This window comes from Mastigoproctus giganteus, chromosome 9 (assembly GCF_048544385.1).
Source record: "Mastigoproctus giganteus isolate SK-2022 chromosome 9, ASM4854438v1, whole genome shotgun sequence".
NCBI lineage: Eukaryota > Metazoa > Arthropoda > Arachnida > Uropygi > Thelyphonidae > Mastigoproctus > Mastigoproctus giganteus.
In genome coordinates, this window is record NC_143583.1 from 106,547,969 (window position 1) to 106,565,865 (window position 17,897).

Sequence of the window (17,897 nt, forward strand, 5' to 3'; positions counted from 1 at the left end):
TTTAAGGAAGGTATGATGAAATTCTCATTGCACTACTGTTAGTATGATTTTTTAATTTCTTTCATTTTTAACTGATGATGATTTTAAATGATGCTCTGGACAGTTCTCTGAAATGAGAGATGTGCTATAATTACAAGTTGACAATGTTGCTTCACCATTGGATAGTGGTGAAACAACACTGTTACGCTGGAACATGGCGTGGTCTTTTTTTTTTTTTTTTTTTTTCCTTAAAGCAGAGCTGTACAATATTATATTTGAGTCTCAATGTTGTCTGATTTAAGTGGTTCTATTGTATAAAATTTAGAATGCAGCAGTGTTAACATGGTAATGACAGATCACCAGCATAAAGAATTACAGTAAGCACGGGGGGCTGTCCCAGGTAGGGGACAAAATTATTATAGCCACACCAATGATGTGGTTTTCTTATTGCTACATGGTGATTAAAGCTTAATGATTCCCAGAATACTGCTTTAGCTATCCTTCCCCTTCCTTTAGAAAATCTTGTGATTGCTCCTGATTAAGAAAATGTTTACAAATCAATTAGTATTTGATGCAGTATTTTTGCCACAACGTCAACAATTTCTGTTTATCTATTGTGGGTAACACTACATCTACGAGGGAGTGCTCTAATGAGTGATACCTGGGGAAAGTATGCATCAACTAGGTAGAACAAATTTTAACCAGGAGAAGCAGTCTCATGCTTCAACAATTTATTCTTCAACAAAAACAAATTTCTTAATAAATACATTCCCTAGTCAATTTTATCATATTTTAATGTAAAAATGCATAACATTTTTTTATGAATTGTTTTAGTCATTTAAAGGTTTTAAGGAAAAGAGAATACTGATTAAAATACAAAACTAGTTCATGATATATTTTCTTCATATATATTTCTTCCCTTTTTGTTTCTTACATAAACAATGCAGTGCTAAAGAGAAATATATTCTACATATGTACTACAGTTAACAAACAGATAGTTACTAACTTATTCTTCTGAAGCATGATTATTCTCACTATGGCGACGCTCCCAAACCATACGATGCTTCTGTTTCATATAGGCATCTTTTACAGTTCCAAATGCACCAAGGTCTCCATCTGGAAGGAAAATTCGGTTGTGGCATCAGCATCTTTAGAATATTTAAAAATACATATTACTGTACAACATGTCTCCTAATACTATGGATTTTAGTGTAGCAGAAATTATGAAGTACTCATAAAAAATAAACTGGATTTAGATGCACAAAATTTTGAACTATAAAAACATGCCCTTATACTAACAAAGTTGTGCTAACAAAATGAAATTTTTAATCAGTTCAAAATAATGGCTTCCAACAAAGAATTTGAATCTTTCACTTACGTATTTCTTATAAAAGGTTAAAAAGGTATAACAGGTTTCTATAGGGTTTCAATCCCCTCCCCTCAAATAAAAATGAAATGTGATAAATTTAAGTGAAGAAAATTCATGAACAACAGTTAATCAACTTACTGTGTGAGAATCAATGAAGTATTCTATTGCCTGAGTGATAATAGCTAATGCATCTCAGCCACTTTCTGCTTATGAACCCTTCTGGGCAGTCAATGAAGAGGTGCAGGTAAAATCCACAAGTCATAACGAATCCAATTGTCTTGAAACACTGAGGAATTTCTGTATGCTGATTGCAAAATGAGCCAGGTATTTCTCTTTTGTTGAAACCAAGTAGCCACCCGACTTAATAGCCCTAAATGTTAACCTCAAGGCATAAAAACCCTTATCCCCAGGGGACCCACATCTGGTGAGTATGGACTTGGCACACCCAGGGTCCTGAGCTGATTATCATCATTCTTCTCTCTCTCTCTTTCTCTCTCTCTCTCTCTCAGGGTAACTGAGAATTTTTTCTTTTGGCTGTTGCAGCAAAAGCCTCAGGCTTCCTTGCACCATATGGCTAATTGTAATAATAATAATACACCGAGGGAAGCTGTTTGGTTGATAGGAACCTCAAAGAAAAACAGAGAGAATCCAGTTAACAATTCCTGCATGACATTTTCACAGGATTCATATAATTTCTGTATGCCTGCATTGCTTAATTTATTAACAGATAAGAGACAAACAAAATTTCTTGCTGAGTTGATGATGTGATTTCTTATTTTAGGCATGGAAGATTTCACGTAGCTATGACTATTTCCATGATTTCTTTGATGAGTGATTCACAAATGCATTTATGACTGCACACTGTTCTGCTTGTGTTGATGATCAGGCAGATCATTAACATGGAACCAGATTCGACAGTTTCTTCTCCCAGCATAATACCATGTTTTCGGTAATGCTGCCTAACTGACTTATTCACAGAAATCATTCTGGATATTTTTCTTGGTTTTACAGTATTTCATGAAGCTTTGCTCATAACTTGCAGTAAACTACAATGAAAAAAAGAAATTACTATATCACTGAGATGAAAACTGGTGGGTAAAGGTACATGGGAGGATACAATTCCACTCTCAAATTATGGATATTCTCGATATGCTATGGAAAGAGTGTTGAGAGTCCAGTGCAGGTTCTCAATTTACATCACATAGCATATTCAGAATATCCACAATAAAATTAAAGATATTTATGAATCTTAAAACCTTTTAATTCTAGATTGAGACCTCAAACTTACCTCCAAATTAAATTGTTAAATTGTTTAAAAAAATAATAACACTATCTCTTTACAAAAAGTTTCAAATTGATCTGGATTCATTTTCTCATAATAGAGAGAATTTTCTACCAGTTAAAATTTATTTGATGTGTTTCAAACCAGATATAACTGTACCAACCTTAGCTATTCAAAGAGACTGAATTACCTGGAACAATCACTAGAAATATAGATGACACAAATTCTTTTTAGAGAATATTTCAATCTAAGCCCACATTAAGGTGTGTGGTATTTTTCTAGCATGCCAGTACAGTGGGTTTGATAATTGTATGATAGGGTTAGAATCCCAATGAGACTGGAAAAAGACATCTTATCCATTCAGGGCTATAGTTATTTTATCCGAGGCAGAGGAAGACCCCCCCCCCATGAATTATTTCATGTTTTTCAGTCTATACATATAAATTAAGCCACACAGAGAGAGAGAGAGAGAGAGAGAGAGAGAGAGAGAGAGAGAGATCTAGTACCATATGAAATATCATACCATGACCAAAGTAGTCGATATGCCAAGAATCCCCAGCTAACACTGATATTCTGTTCTGTAAATATTAAATACTGTTGCTTCATAAGCAATAAAACAGAAGAAATAAAAAAACTTATTTACATATTACGATCTGTATATTCCTAGCACCATACAATAAAGAACATATAGAGTAGACATTGAAAATGTAAATAAAATGAAACTGAACTTAAGAGAACAAAAACTAACAAAAAATATGAAGGATGATATGTTTCATATTCCAGTTTTATTTCATTTATGTTTAGCCTTTTCTTTTTCTCCCCTTTTCAAATTTTCTTTTCTTTTTTAAAGTCTCTATATTGTATTTTTTTTTCAGTCTACACATTGTAGTCATTACCAAATAGGAACATGCATCAAAAATGTATTTCTTTCTACCTCTGTTCCACTTCACATAATCCATGACTTTACTTTCTAGTCTAAATAATCTTAACTTTAATGTTGCTTTTCAAGCAACCCTTAGCCCTCCATTGCTTGCATCCTAAATGGAAGAAATACACTCACACATCTGTATAAAGCTAAAAAATCAACCTTTAGCTTTTTTACTGAATTGAAAATGTTCGCTTTTAGTTTCTGCAGAGAAGCCACATGAGTGGGGGGTTGTATACAAATGATGGTAGTCAAATGATAGCATCCATCATTTGACTACCATCTGTTAAATACCGAACAAAAAACAGATTTTTTTGTAACTAAAAGTATATTGAAATGGGGGAAAAAAAAATAAAGACAAAAGAAAAACCTGTATAATCATTTAGAGAAAATTGGCAACAAAGGTATATGGGAGGATGTGGTTTTATTTCCAAATTACAAAAAAAAACAAAAGCAGAAGCATTCTGTCAATGGCAACCAAGCAGCAGCAGTGGGTTAATATTTACAGATAATAAATTGAATGCAACAGAATTTAATTTTGCCTTAGAAGCAGTAGTTCTTGTCACATTAAATCACAATAATGTCAATAAAAAAAAAGGAAAAAAAAAGAGAGATTCCAGGGACCACCACTTTTTTTTTTTTGAAAATATAATACAGAACAATTCAAAAAGAATGGTACACTTTCATATGTTTATGAAGTAACCATTGAGCCCACAATCGTGTAATATGCATCAATCATTAAAAAAAAAACCTCTCACAATGGCATCCTGTATCACACAACACAAGTTATGTCAATAAATTCCTGCCATACTTTCTCCAATCCATCCATGTTTATGGCTGCTCCCACTGTGATGATCAGTTTTCTTAATTCCTAAAGATTATGTGGCAGTGGTGGTCTTATATAGATGACATTCTTCACACACCCCAAAGAGAGAGTAGTCACATGGGGGTCAGGTCTGGAGACCCAGAAGGGCCATGTGTGGAAGGACAGGTTAGTAGTGGTGGTAGTACATCCAATCCAGCAGTGTGGAAGAGTTTCAATTAGGTAAGGATGGCAAAACTGTATATACAACCATCTTTTTAAAATTATTTATACCAATGATAAATTTTGTTCCTATTTGGCAGATCAATTCTGAAACTGTAGAATGCAGAATTTATCTTCTTGTGGAGTCACCATTTTCGTATAAAGATGGCAAAAGAGTGAAACATTTTCCGGCATCAATTTAAACTTTGAGAGTTTTTCTAATGAATGGTGGATATTACATGATTGTAACCTCACTGGGTATTTCACAATAAACATATGAGAGTGTATCATTCTTTTTGAATTGCCTTGTATACAAAAAACATTAAATGTTACCGTTTAAATTCTAATGTCCATATTTTTTTTTTATATGAACCCCAAACATGAGAGGTATTAGAACCTATAGTACTTAGTACCATGCTTGGGTTGGAGGTTGAGAAGACGAAAGAAGATATTTGTTGACACTGGACATAAACTTCTGTAGACTGTAATTTTCAGGAAATACGTATGAAGGAAGGTTGTTCCAGAAAACAGCAGTTGAATGAATAAATGAGGAAGATGAAAAGTTGGTTCTGTGGGTTTGAAGTTGGACAGTAAATGGATGTTGGCGGTGGTGGTGGCGGCATGTGTTCGGACTGTTTTGAAAGAGAGAGCGGGAATTATAGAAGCCAATTCAGAAGAACAGTGCCCATGGAAGTATCTGTAGAAGAGGCATGCAGCAGAAACAGTACATCTATGAGAAAGCGAGTGAAGAGATTCTGTTAGAGATGAATCATTAATTAACCGAACTGCCCTCTTCTGAATGGAATCAAGAAGCTTGAGAGAGGTTTTGGGGGCACCATCCCAGATGTGGGAACAATATTCCATGGCAGGGCGGATTTGCGATTTATACAGAGTGAGCAGCTGTTTGGAAGAAAAGTAACGCCGAGAGCGAAAGAGAAAACCAAGTTTTTTAGATGCAGAGGAAGCAATATTTGTAATGTGCTTGTGCCAAGAGAGATTAGAAGTCAGGGTAATCCCCAAAAGAGATATATCGGAGTGTCACTAAAGCTAAACATAGGAGCAGAAAAATTCTTTTTTTGTCAAAATGAGATAAAGTTAGACTTATTAGCATTAGTAGAGGCATATGATGCAAGAAAGCAAGCTTATGCAGCATCAGCCAAAAAAAAAAAAAAAAAACCCCTTCCACTTCACCCTCCGTTCATTCAAAATACCTGTCCAGCTGAGCCTTAAATTTATTTAGGCTATCAACTTCCACAACAAGGGATGGAAGTCTGTTCCACCAACCAACTACCCGCTGGCTAAAGGCAAATTTCCGCACATCTATCCTACATCTGCCTTTCCTCAATTTGAATTTATGCCCTCTCAGGTGATTATTCTGAGCAAGAGGCAGTATCCCATCAGCATTGAACATGCTCAAACCATTCAAGGCTTTGTACACCTCTATCAGATCACCTCGCTGGTGCCTAGTCTCCAGACACTGCAATTTGCAAAACTTAAGCCTTTCTTCGTAAGAGCACCCCTTTGTTCCATTCACTAATCTTGTTGCCCTTCTCTGTACTCGTTCCAGCAGCTCTACATCCTCCTTGAAATGAGGCCTCCAGACCTGTATACAGTACTCAAGGTGAGGCCTGACCATTGCCTTATACAAGGGAATAATCACCTCCCTATCCCTGCTAGAAAAATTCCTGTATATCATTGATAAGACACCATGAGCTACTCTTGCAGCCCTTCTGCACTGCTCAGAGAACTTCATATCTGCCTGCACAATTACCCCCAGGTTTTCTCATTCTCTACCATTGTCAGTGTAGTACCACAGAGTTCATACGTTGCTCTGGGGTTGCTGTTTCCCATATCTAGTACTTTACATTTGTCAATGTTAAACTTCATTTGCCACCTCTCAGCCCATCTGCTCAACCTTTCGAGATCCGGTTGCAGCAGCATAGCGTCAGTAGCATCCTTAACAACCCTGCCAACCTTTGTATCGTCTGCAAACTTGGACATTAAGCTTGATATACCATCATCAATATTATTTTTAAATACAGAAAACAACAATGGACCCAACACTGAACCCTGAGGGACTCCCCTAATAATATTAGTCCATGATGAGCAGTGTCCATTAATTACCACTCTCTGTCTTCTGCCACTCAACCATCCCTTTATCCATAGCAACAATTTGCCACCAATGCCACACTAATCCAATTTGTGCAGCAGTCTTCCATGTGCAACAGTATCAAAAGCCTTTCTAAAATCCAAATATATAATATTAAAGTTATTCCCTGCATCCAGCTCTTTTGTGACTACATCATAGTATCCAATCAAATTGGTCAGGCAAGACCTTCCCTTAACAAAACCATGCTGAATTCTTGTCAAGATGATCCTGCAGTGCTTCTTTAACCAGTGCTTCCATTAATTTTCCGGGAACAGAAGTTAAACTCACAGGTCTATAATTACTTGTGTCAGCCTTTGATCCTCCTTTGTGAATTGGGGTTACATTTGCACATCTCCAGTCTGTGGGTACCTCCCCTGAGTCCCAGGAAGCTCTCATAATTATGGCTAACGGATTGCTTACTTCCTTTGCTGCCTCCTTAATATAACTGAATAGATCCCATCCACCCCAGGTGCCTTTCTTGTATTTATATTCAACAATTTCTCCTCCACTTTACTCTCAATTATTACAATATCATCTAGCTAACTGCCAGTTTTTACTTCATCTATGGCATTCCCCTTCCTGAATAACTCCTCATGTGTGAATTTAGATGCAAAATATTGATTTAGTTTGTTAGCTACCTGAGCAGGATCGTGAACAGTTGAACCATCGATATCAAGTGGACCAATCTGATTCATTCCCTTCCTTCTAGAGTTTACATAAGTAAAGAACTCCTTGCTGTTTTTCTTTGCAGCCCTTGCCAAAAAGGGCCGACCGGGCTAGCCGAGTGGGTAAAGTACCTGCCCGGTAACCCAAAGGTCGCGGGTTCGATTCCCGCCTCGGGCTTGGATCAAAGTACTTCAAAAACCTTGGGAGGTGCAATATGGCCACAGAAGCCGATGCACCAACAACTACCAAATCAAAAAAAAAAAAAAAACCCTTGCCAAAGATTTCTCGTAATCTGCCTTCGCCTGCCTAACTTCCTTATTAACTTGGTTACAGACCAACTTATATCTATCATAGGCTTCCATGTCACCCATTAATTTGTATGTATCCCATGCATTTTTCTTCTCTGCCATATGTCTCATTAGTTCATCTGACATCCATTTAGGCCTGAACTTTGAACAATATTTCTTAGTTGGTATGTAAAGCCTAGTAGCTTCGAAGATAAGTTCTTTGAATGCTTCCCATTTTGAGTTTGCTGTTGGTAACATCATCAGTTGGTCCCACTGTATAGAATTTAAATACCGTCTCAGACCATCACAGTCGCCTTTATGAAAGCAATAACCCTTCCCTTTACCCCTGATGGTAGTTACCTCCTTGAGTAAATCCCACTTCAGCACACTGTGATCACTGCCACCTAGTGGTTCCTGTATCTGCAGATTCTTAATGCATGAAGAATCACTACCAATAATCAAATCAAGAGTACTGCTCCCTCTAGCTGCCTCCCGAACATGCTGATTTAGAAAACAATCATCCAATAAATCCACAAAAGCCTTGCTAGTGTGTGAGTGACCAACCCACAAATTCCAGTCAATATCTGGGAAATTAAAATCCCCCATTATAAGACTCTCTGATTTACTGGCCCATTCTATTTCCCTGTACAGTTTCTTATTATACTCATCAAAGTCATTAGGCCTATAGGACACTCCTACTCTCAATTTTGATCTCCCAATGCTTATGTCACACCAAACTGACTTGGCACTGCACTGTCCAGCGATGTCAACTGGCTTCACTTCCTTGGATTTTGTGTGTTTCTTAACTAATAGTATAACCCCCTCCTCCCTTCCTATCTTGTCTATCCTTCCTGTAGACGTTGTATTCCCCAAATTCCAGTTCTGCATTACTTATATCTGTGTGACACCACGTCTCTGATATCGCAACAATATCCGCCTTTGATGCTTTGAGCAATATCTCAAATTCATCAAATTTATTTACCAAACTCCTAGCATTTGTGTACACGCAAGTATACATGCACCTGTTCTTTTTCTTAGCTACCCTAACACAACCCATGTGTTTACTTGTACCCCAATGACTTCCAGCAGTCTCTGAAATATCCTGCATCTTATTTTCCAAGCTGCTGCTCATTCCAATAGAAGCAGTGCAAGAATCATTTTCACCTCTGCCAATGGCTACTGTTAATCTATTAGTCCTTGTATCCCCCCAATCTAGCAGTTTTCCTTCCCACCTAACACTGCCTCGATAACCTAACTGCCCTCTTCTGAATGGAATCAAGAAGCCTGAGAAACGTTTTGGGGGCACCACCCCAGATGTGGGAACAATATTCCATGGCAGGGCAGATTTGCGATTTATACAGAGTGAGCAGCTGTTTGGAAGAAAAGTAATGCCGAGAGTGAAAGAGAAAACCAAGTTTTTTAGATGCAGAGGAAGCAATATTTGTAATGTGCTTGTGCCAACAGAGATTAGAAGTCAGGGTAATCCCCAAAAGAGATATATCATTTTGCCTAGGAATCGGAGTGTCACTAAAGATAAGCATAGGAGTAGAAGAATCCTTTTTGCGAGATCTAAGACAAGACTGAATTTTAGAAGGGTTGAAATCAACTAAGTTGTCTTTGCCCCACTGGAGAATTACCTGAAGATCGGCATTTAAGGAATTCGTAGCAGATTTTCGAGAAGTTGAAGCTGATTGAGCAGGACAAGGTTTCTCAAAATGGAAAGTGGAATGCAATGTGCTATCATCGGCAAAACTATGGATAGGATTTACAGTCAATGGAAGAAGGTCATTAATATACAAGAGGAAAAGAGTGGGGGAAAGAACTGGACCTTGGGGGACACCGGCATTAGTGGAGAAGTTAGAAGACAGAGAGCCATCTGCCATCACCCTCAGTGAGCGATCAGAGAGAAAACTGGATAACCAATTACTAAAAACAGTTGGCAAACCATAAGATGGAAGCTTGTTTAGAAGACCTTTATGCTAAACACGATCAAAAGCCTTTGAGATGTCAAGAGCAACTACTTGTGTTTCACCGAACCTTTCCATTGAATTAGTCCATAAATGGGTAACATAAGCCAGAATATCACCAGTAGATCGACACTGATGGAATCTATACTGGTGATCGTTGATATAAAAGTAATTTACAAAAAAAAAAAATAATAAAATATATTAATAAAAATTAATCATACATTTTCGATAATTCAAAGTACTGTAATAATAACAGAACTTTTTTTTTTTTTTTTTACACAGAAAAAAATGCAAACTCACACTTAATGAACCAATTTTCAACTGCATCTTCATAATCATCCACCAGTTTCTGACATCTAATTTTTTCATCTGGTCTTTCATATAGGAGACAGTCCTGTTTTCTCTGGCGTAGAATCACCAGAATTTCTGAGTCTACAGCTCTATTAAAAAATCATTCAATAATTATCATAGGGGAAAATCAATATTTATCAATTTTGTTTTTTAATTGAATAAAATAAAACCAGAACACGAACTCCATAGACATACATCCAAAATATATAAAAAGCCCATTTATCCAGCATCCAGCTAGGTCACAAGCAATTGACACATTTTCTACTGTCTCATTTACTATATCTAGCTATAGGTAGGAGTGCTAGTGATTGTACACAGTTGTCACTGTAGATATAATTAAAGCCTTGTGGGTCTATTTGAGTTTATTACTGTGAAATCTTTTCAACATTCTTTGAAAATGTCTCCTAAAATTTGCACATAACATACTGGAGAAAAAAAAGGAAGAACGCCGTGTTAATTTTAATACATAGATGAGAGAATGCCAAACAACTTGAGAAAGGTGAAAACTGAAATGAACTGGAAGAAAAAAATTAACATCAGTTCAATAACTATTTAGATATTTAGAATAAGGCAGAGAATGCACTTTCTTCTGAGACCAATAAAAGGCATACTTTACCTAAGTTAAAATCAGGATAATACAATTAATAGGATAAAATGATAAAAGAATGTTCACCCCTGCATTATAATTCTGTCTGCCTGCCTGCCTAACACTGTATTCCTTCCACTGACAGATAAACTTGGGCTTTTATTAGAAATGGAATCATTATCTATGAATTAATCTAAAATTACTAACTTCATTTTTAATTGAATAGTAGTAGTAGTAGTAATAACAAATGATGCAAAAAAGCAGCCTCATATAGTATCAGCCAAAAAAAAAAAAAAAACAGTTCACCCATCTGTACCCCCCCTCAAAGAATTTGTCTAATTCTCCCTTGAATTTATTTACCCATCCATTTCCACAACAACAGATGGAAGCCTGTTCCAACAATCAACCACCCGCTGGCTGAGGATAAACTTCTTCACATCTATCCTGCAACCATCCTTCCTCAAATTGAATTTATGCCCCTTCATGTGTGTAGTCTCTGCAAGTGGAAGCATACCATTAACAATCAGCTTACTCCATCCATTCAAAGCTTTAAACACCTCAATCAGATCTCCTGCAGGTGCCTAGTCTTGATTTGCAGAACTGAAGCCTTTCTAGGTAAAAGCACCCTTCTGTTCCCTTCATCAATCTGGTTGCTCTTCTCTGTACCCATTCCAGCAGATCTACATTCTTCCTAAAGTGAGGCCTCCAGATCCTATGGCCTTATAAAGCCTGATGTAGCCGAGTGGTCAAGAGCACAAGTGTAGTAGCACATGCTCTTTGAGTGGACTAGTGTTCAAGCTAGTGACTGCTAAATACAATTAACATTTGTATTGATTGATTTATTGTAAACTCCACTGACCTGGTAGTCGTGCCGGAGTATAAACAAGAACAAAGGGATAATCATCTCCTTATCCCAGCTAGAAAAGTTTCTGTTTATCATTGGCAAACCCCATGAGCTTTACTGGTAGCATCAAAGAATTTCATGTCTTGACTGCACAATTACCCCCAGTTTTTTCATTCTCCACAACCTTGAGTGTAGCACCACATAGATGATAAGTTATTCTGAGGTTACTGCTATCCATATGCAGTAACTTGCATTTGTCAATACAGCAGACTCTTGATTTACCGGGATCAGATTAACCGGGACACTTCAAGACTCCAAATAAAAAAAATCAACCAGAAATCATAAAATTCAAGTAATAACTGGAATAGGTATAAACAGATGTTTTGCAAGTCATAAATAAGCAACAAGAAGCATTGTTATAAGTAGTCACTGGGAGATTAGTGTTACCTATTATCTTTAGTTTAGTTTGTTTTAGTGAGTCACGTTGATTGTTGTGTTTCGTCGCACCGCAAAAGGACAAATTTTGTTTCGTTATTTGTCAGGGATGTTGGTATTTTTTTTTTTTTTTTTTGTTTAGAAATCGCAAAATTCATGGGCAAATGCAAGAGTTGTGCTTTCAATAAAACAAAAAACTTGAAGTTATTTAAAAGTTTGAAAACAGTGTATCCGTTAAATCTCTAATGAACTATTATAATGTTGGTGACCAAACCATACGCGACATTGTAAAAAAATAAAGGGAAGCTATTCAATTTAAAATGGACATCGTAAAAAATAAAGGGAAGCATCATACTGGACACGCGAGTAGTGCATGGTAAGTTTTTTTGTTTTTTATCTATTGCCATACTTTTTACGTAGTTTGCTGAACATTTTTCAACACAGTAAGTCCAAGACTTAGGTAGCTTCGGACTTACATTACATTAAACATTATGAGAAGCAGTGAAAGGATCGGCACCAATTAAGTCACATATAATAATCAAAGCTACGAAACACATATCAGTTTTTACAGTACAATAACATGCGTTTTTTTCTTCCTTTTATGTTTTCTTTTTTTATGTGCTACTCTGGCTACTTCACCGCTGTCACCAGATAATTTAATTGTAGTAATTAATAATATATAACTATTTTTCTTCATTCTTCTGAGGTTATTATGTGGTTTTTGTAATTTTGGCATATCAGGGATATAGTAGCAATATTATATTAGTCATTCCTGAGTTTATAAAACTTGACTTACATAAGAAGTCCCGTAACATACTCTTACGTATGTCAGCAACCTGGATTTTTGGATTAACAGGGGAAATCGATTATCTGGGAATTTTTTTTTTACCATCTATCCCGGAAAATCGAGATTCTACTGTATTAAACTTCAGTTGTAATTTCTCAGACTATCAACCCAATTTTCCTAGATCTTCTTGTAGTATCTCACCCTTATGACTGTTGTTAACCATCCTGCCAAACATTGTTATCATCTGCAAACAAACATACGTTCATCAATATCACTGATAAATATTGAAAACAACAACCAATGTTTGTTGATTGTTGTCAACAATGAACCCTGGAGAATTCCACTAATAACATTATTCCATGAAGAGCAGTGTCCATTGACAACAACACTGTCTTTTCCACTTAAAAACCATTTATTTATCCATAGCATTTTTATATATGTCAAGATTAAGCACATGTGGGAGAAGAATTTTTCAGCTCCAACAAACGGATAAGTTTTTCATAAATTTTTGCCATTATTTTGAATTTAGCTAGAGGTTTTTTGGTTACTACTTAATATACGTAGAAACTTTATCCGTTTGAAACTTGCCATCATTGTTATGGTATATTAGATCATACAGTATAGAGTAGGGTGTATCTTGAACTTGATAGCATAAGATAAATGTAAAACTTGATAGCGTAATATGTATCATTGCATTTAGGAATCTGTTAGCTTAGTGTAGTGTTGTCAATTGATCAATTAAATTTATTAATCTTAATTAATTTTCATTGTCAATCAATTAAATTGAATTTAAATGGAAATCATGAGCCAGACCAGAGCAGCAAAGCAACAGGCACAAAGTAGACGGAGTGCTATGGCTCGGAGGAGAACCAAAGAGGGCGATTCTCCAGCACATCATAGATTAAAAAAAATGTGCAACTTGTGAAATGTATGAGGATTTTCTGGAACAGGACATGATCTAGCCAAAGAGAATGTATTTGTGTGTGTTAGGTGCGGAGAATGTGAGAAATTAGGCACCAACTCAGTTGTTGTTATTATTTGGTTTTTAGGAGCATTAGCAACTAAGGCCATATTGCTCCGGGAATATGCAGTGGTCATTCCCTGACCTTTCTGCATTCTCCGTATTTGGTGGTGATGGGCTCGAACCCCGGTCTAATCACGAGGCGTGTGCTACGCACTGCTGCTCTTTCCCACCTGGCTACGAAGGCGCCACACCAACTCAGTGTTCTAATGGGTGTTTAGGAGAGTTGAGGAGCAGAATAGATGTCCTTGAAGAAATTAAAATGAGGGACCCATCAAGCTCTCAGCTGTCCAACTCAACACTAGCACAACTTTTGGGCATTTATTGGATGACTGTTTTCTACAGCAGCATGTTCGAAAGGGAACCAGAGAGAGTAATACTCTTGATATGATTATCAGCAGTGATTATTTGTGCATTAAGAATTTGCTGATAAAAAGTACCACTAGGTGACAGTAATAGCTGTAGACTGATGTGGGATTTAATTAAAGATGTAATACCATCAGGAGTAAAGGGAAGGGTTTTTGCTTTCTAAAGGTGACTACAGTGGTCTCAGACAGTTTTTAACTTCTATACATTGGGACCAACTGACGATGTTTCCAACAGCAAATTCTAAATGGGGAGCATTCTAGGAATTAATCTTGGAAGCTATTATGCTTTTCATACCAACTAAGAAATCCTGTTCAAGGTTTAGGCCTAAATGGATGTCAGACGAACTAATGAGACTTGTGGTAGAGAAGAAAAATGCATGGGATGCATATAAATTATCAGGCAACACAGAAGCCTATGGTAGATACAAGCTAGTCTGCAATCCAGTCACAAAGGAGGGTAGACAAGTGAAGACAGATTACGAGAAATATTTGGGAAAGGATGCAAAGACTTCTTTACTTATGTAAACTCTAGAAAGAAGTGGACGAATACGATTGATACACTTGATATCAATGGTTCGACTGTTGACGATCCTGCTCAGATAGCTGACAAACAGAATGAGTATTTTGCATATACATTCACAAACAAGGGGTTATTTAGGGAGGTGAATGTCAGATGTTTATCAAATTCTAACAGGGAGGTAAAGGATTTTGTAATAACTGAGACAAAGTGGAGGAGAAATTGTTGAAGTTAAACATAAGAAAGACACCTGGGGTGGATGGGATCTATCCAGTTATATTAAAGGAAGTAAGCTAACCCTTAGCTATAATTATAAGATCATCCTTGGACTCAGAGGAGGTCAACTGACAGGAGATATGCAAATGTATCCCCAATTCACAAATGAGGATCAAAGTGTGACACAAGTAATTACAGACCTGTTAGTTTAACTTTTATTCCAGGGAAAATAATGGAGCCACTGTTCAAAGAAGCACTGCAGGATCATCTAGACAAGAATGCAGTTAGTTATAGTTCAGAAACAGGATGATTCAAATTGTCTGATATTTTAATTGTACTTATTTCAACATTTTTCCCTTTTTAACAATTGTTTATCCTTTTTTACATACTGAAGGAACTCTTTACAAGTAAAAGAGAAATTCGCTGCAATCTGCAACTCTGCCTCGATTAATTCTCAGCAACTTCTGTTTCTGACATCTGTCCACTTTAATTTCATTAACGAAAACACCCTTTCTACAACAGCATTTGAGCCAGGAATATTTAACAAATATCCTACTATTCTACTGATATTGGGTAAATTTTCTTTAGGAACTTTGGAACAAAAATCAAGCCACTTGTGCACATTACTCCCAGTACACAACACTTTCCAGCAACTTCAATCTATTCTCAGAAAACTATTCATATAACTCTTCCAGATTGACACATTCTTGGAGTTGAAAAATATTAATTGCTGTTTCAAAATCTTGCTACTTAATTTCTTCTGTTTCCAGAGGAAAGTTGATTAACTTTCTTCTGGTTAACTATTTACTATTAACTTGGTGCCATTGCTATACGATATGTTATATCCCGTATTAGATAGCATAGCTTAGTATAGTATATAATATTATCAATTAATCAGTAAAATTTATTAATCTTGTTAAACTTCATTGTCAATTAAATTGTACTTTTTAACTAAACACATATAACTTAGATTTTACAAACGTAATACAGAAGTTATATATCAAAACTCTGAGATAATACTCAATACTGAAAAAAATTAGCATTAGCATTAGTAGAAGCATATGATGCAAGAAAGCAAGCTTAAGCAGCATCAGCCAAAAAAAAAATAAAATAATAAAATAAAATTAAAAAAAAAAAACACTCCCATTTCACCCCTCCATTCGTTCGAAATACCTGTCCAGCTGAGCATTAAATTTATTTAGGCTATCAACTTCCACAACAAGGGATGGAAGTCTGTTCCACCAACCAACTACCCGCTGGCTAAAGGAAAATTTCCGCAGATCTGTCTTTCCTAAATTTGAATTTATGCCCTCTCAAGTGATTATTCTGAGCAAGAGGGAGAATCCCATCGGCATTGAGCATACTCAAACCATTCAAGGCTTTATACACCTTGCCGGTGCCCAGTCTCCAGACACTGTAATTTCGAAAACTTAAGCCTTTCTTCGTAAGAGCAACCCTTTGTTCCATTCACTAATCTTGTTGCCTGTACTCGTTCCAGCAGCGCTACATCCTTCTTGAAATGAGGCCTCCAGACCTGCATACAGTATACTCAAGGTGTGGCCTGACCATTGCCTTATAAAAGGGAATAATCACCTCCTTATCCGTGGTAGAAAAATTCCTGTATATCATTAACAAGACACAATGAGCTACTCTTGTTGCCCATCTGCACTGCTCAAAGAACTTGATATCTGATTGCACAATTACCCCCAGGTCCTTTTCATTCTCTACCACTGTCAGTGCAGTACCACCGAGTTGATACATTGCTCTGGGGTTACTGTTTCCCATATGTAGTACTTTACATTTGTCAATGTTAAACTTCATTTGTCACCTCTCGGCCCATCTGCTCAACCTTTCCAGATCCTGTTGCAGCAGCAGCAGCATAGCGTCAATAGTGTCCTTAACAACCCTGCAAACCTTTGTATTGTCTGCAAACTTGGACATTAAGCTTGATATACCATCATCAATATCTTTTATAAATACAGAAAACAACAGTGGACCCAACACTGAACCCTGAGGAACTCCACTAATTACTTTAGTCCATGATGGAGCAGTGGTCATTGATTACCACTCTGTCTTCTCCCCCTCAACCATCCCTTTATCCATAGCAGCAATTTGTCTCCAATTCCACACTGCTCCAATTTGTGCAGCAGTCTTCCATGTGCAACAGTATCAAAAGCCTTTCTAAGATCCAAATATATAATATCAAAGTTATTCCCTGCATCCAGTTCTTTTGTGACTGCATCATAGTATCCAATCAAATTGGTCAGGTAAGACTTTCCCTTAACAAAACCATGTTGTGTCCGAGATATAACTGAAGTCCTGTCTAGATGATCCTGAAGTGCTTCTTTAATCAGTGCCTCCATTAATTTTCATGGAACAGAAGTTAAACTCACAGGTCTATAATTACTTGTGTCAGACTTTGATCCTCCTTTGTGAATTGAGGTCACATTTGCACATATCCAGTCCATGGGTACCTCCCTCGAGTCCAAAGAAGCTCTCATAATTATGGCTAAGGGTTTGCTTACTTCCTTTGCTGCCTCCTTTAATATAACTGGATAGATCCCATACACCCCGGGTGCTTTTTTAGTGTTTATCCTCAACAATTTGTCCTCCACTTTCCTCTCAGTTATTACAAAATCATCTAGGTCACTGCCAGAGTTTACTTCACCTCTGGCATTCCCCTTCCTGAATAACTCCTAATGTGTGAATGTAGATGCAAAATACTCATTTAGTTTTTTAGCTACATGAGCAGGATCATCAACAGTTGAATCATCAATATCCAGTGGACCAATCTGATTCATCCCTTTCCTTCTAAAGTTTACATAGGTAAAGAACTCTTTGTTTTTCTTTGCATCCTTTGCCAAAGAGTTCTCATAATCTGCCTTTGCCTTCCTAATCTCCTTTGTGACTTTGTTACAGACCAGCTTATATCTATCATAGGCTTCCATGTCACCCATTAATTTATATGTATCCAATCCATTTTTCTTCTCTGCCATATGTCTTATTAGTTCATCTGACATCCATTTAGGCCTAAACCTTGAACAATATTTCTTATTTGGTATGTAAAGCCTAGTAGCTTCCAAGATAAATACTTTGAATGCTTCCCATTTTGAATTTGCTGTTG

At 36.7% G+C, this 17,897-nt stretch overlaps 1 protein-coding gene across 1 annotated transcript in view; it reads right to left on the reverse strand.

The window, feature by feature from the left end:
* Window positions 1–755: 755 nt before the first annotated feature.
* ND-PDSW (NADH dehydrogenase (ubiquinone) PDSW subunit) overlaps window positions 756–17,897 on the reverse strand; it is a 95,267-nt gene continuing 78,125 nt past the window's right edge. Inside the window, exons 3-4 of the mRNA XM_090381117.1 lie at window positions 9,949–10,088; window positions 756–1,095 (exon numbers count right to left, since the gene is read on the reverse strand). Coding sequence (XP_090237243.1) covers window positions 986–1,095; window positions 9,949–10,088 — 250 coding nt within the window. The 3' untranslated portion in view covers window positions 756–985. The remainder of the gene's footprint in view (window positions 1,096–9,948; window positions 10,089–17,897) is intronic.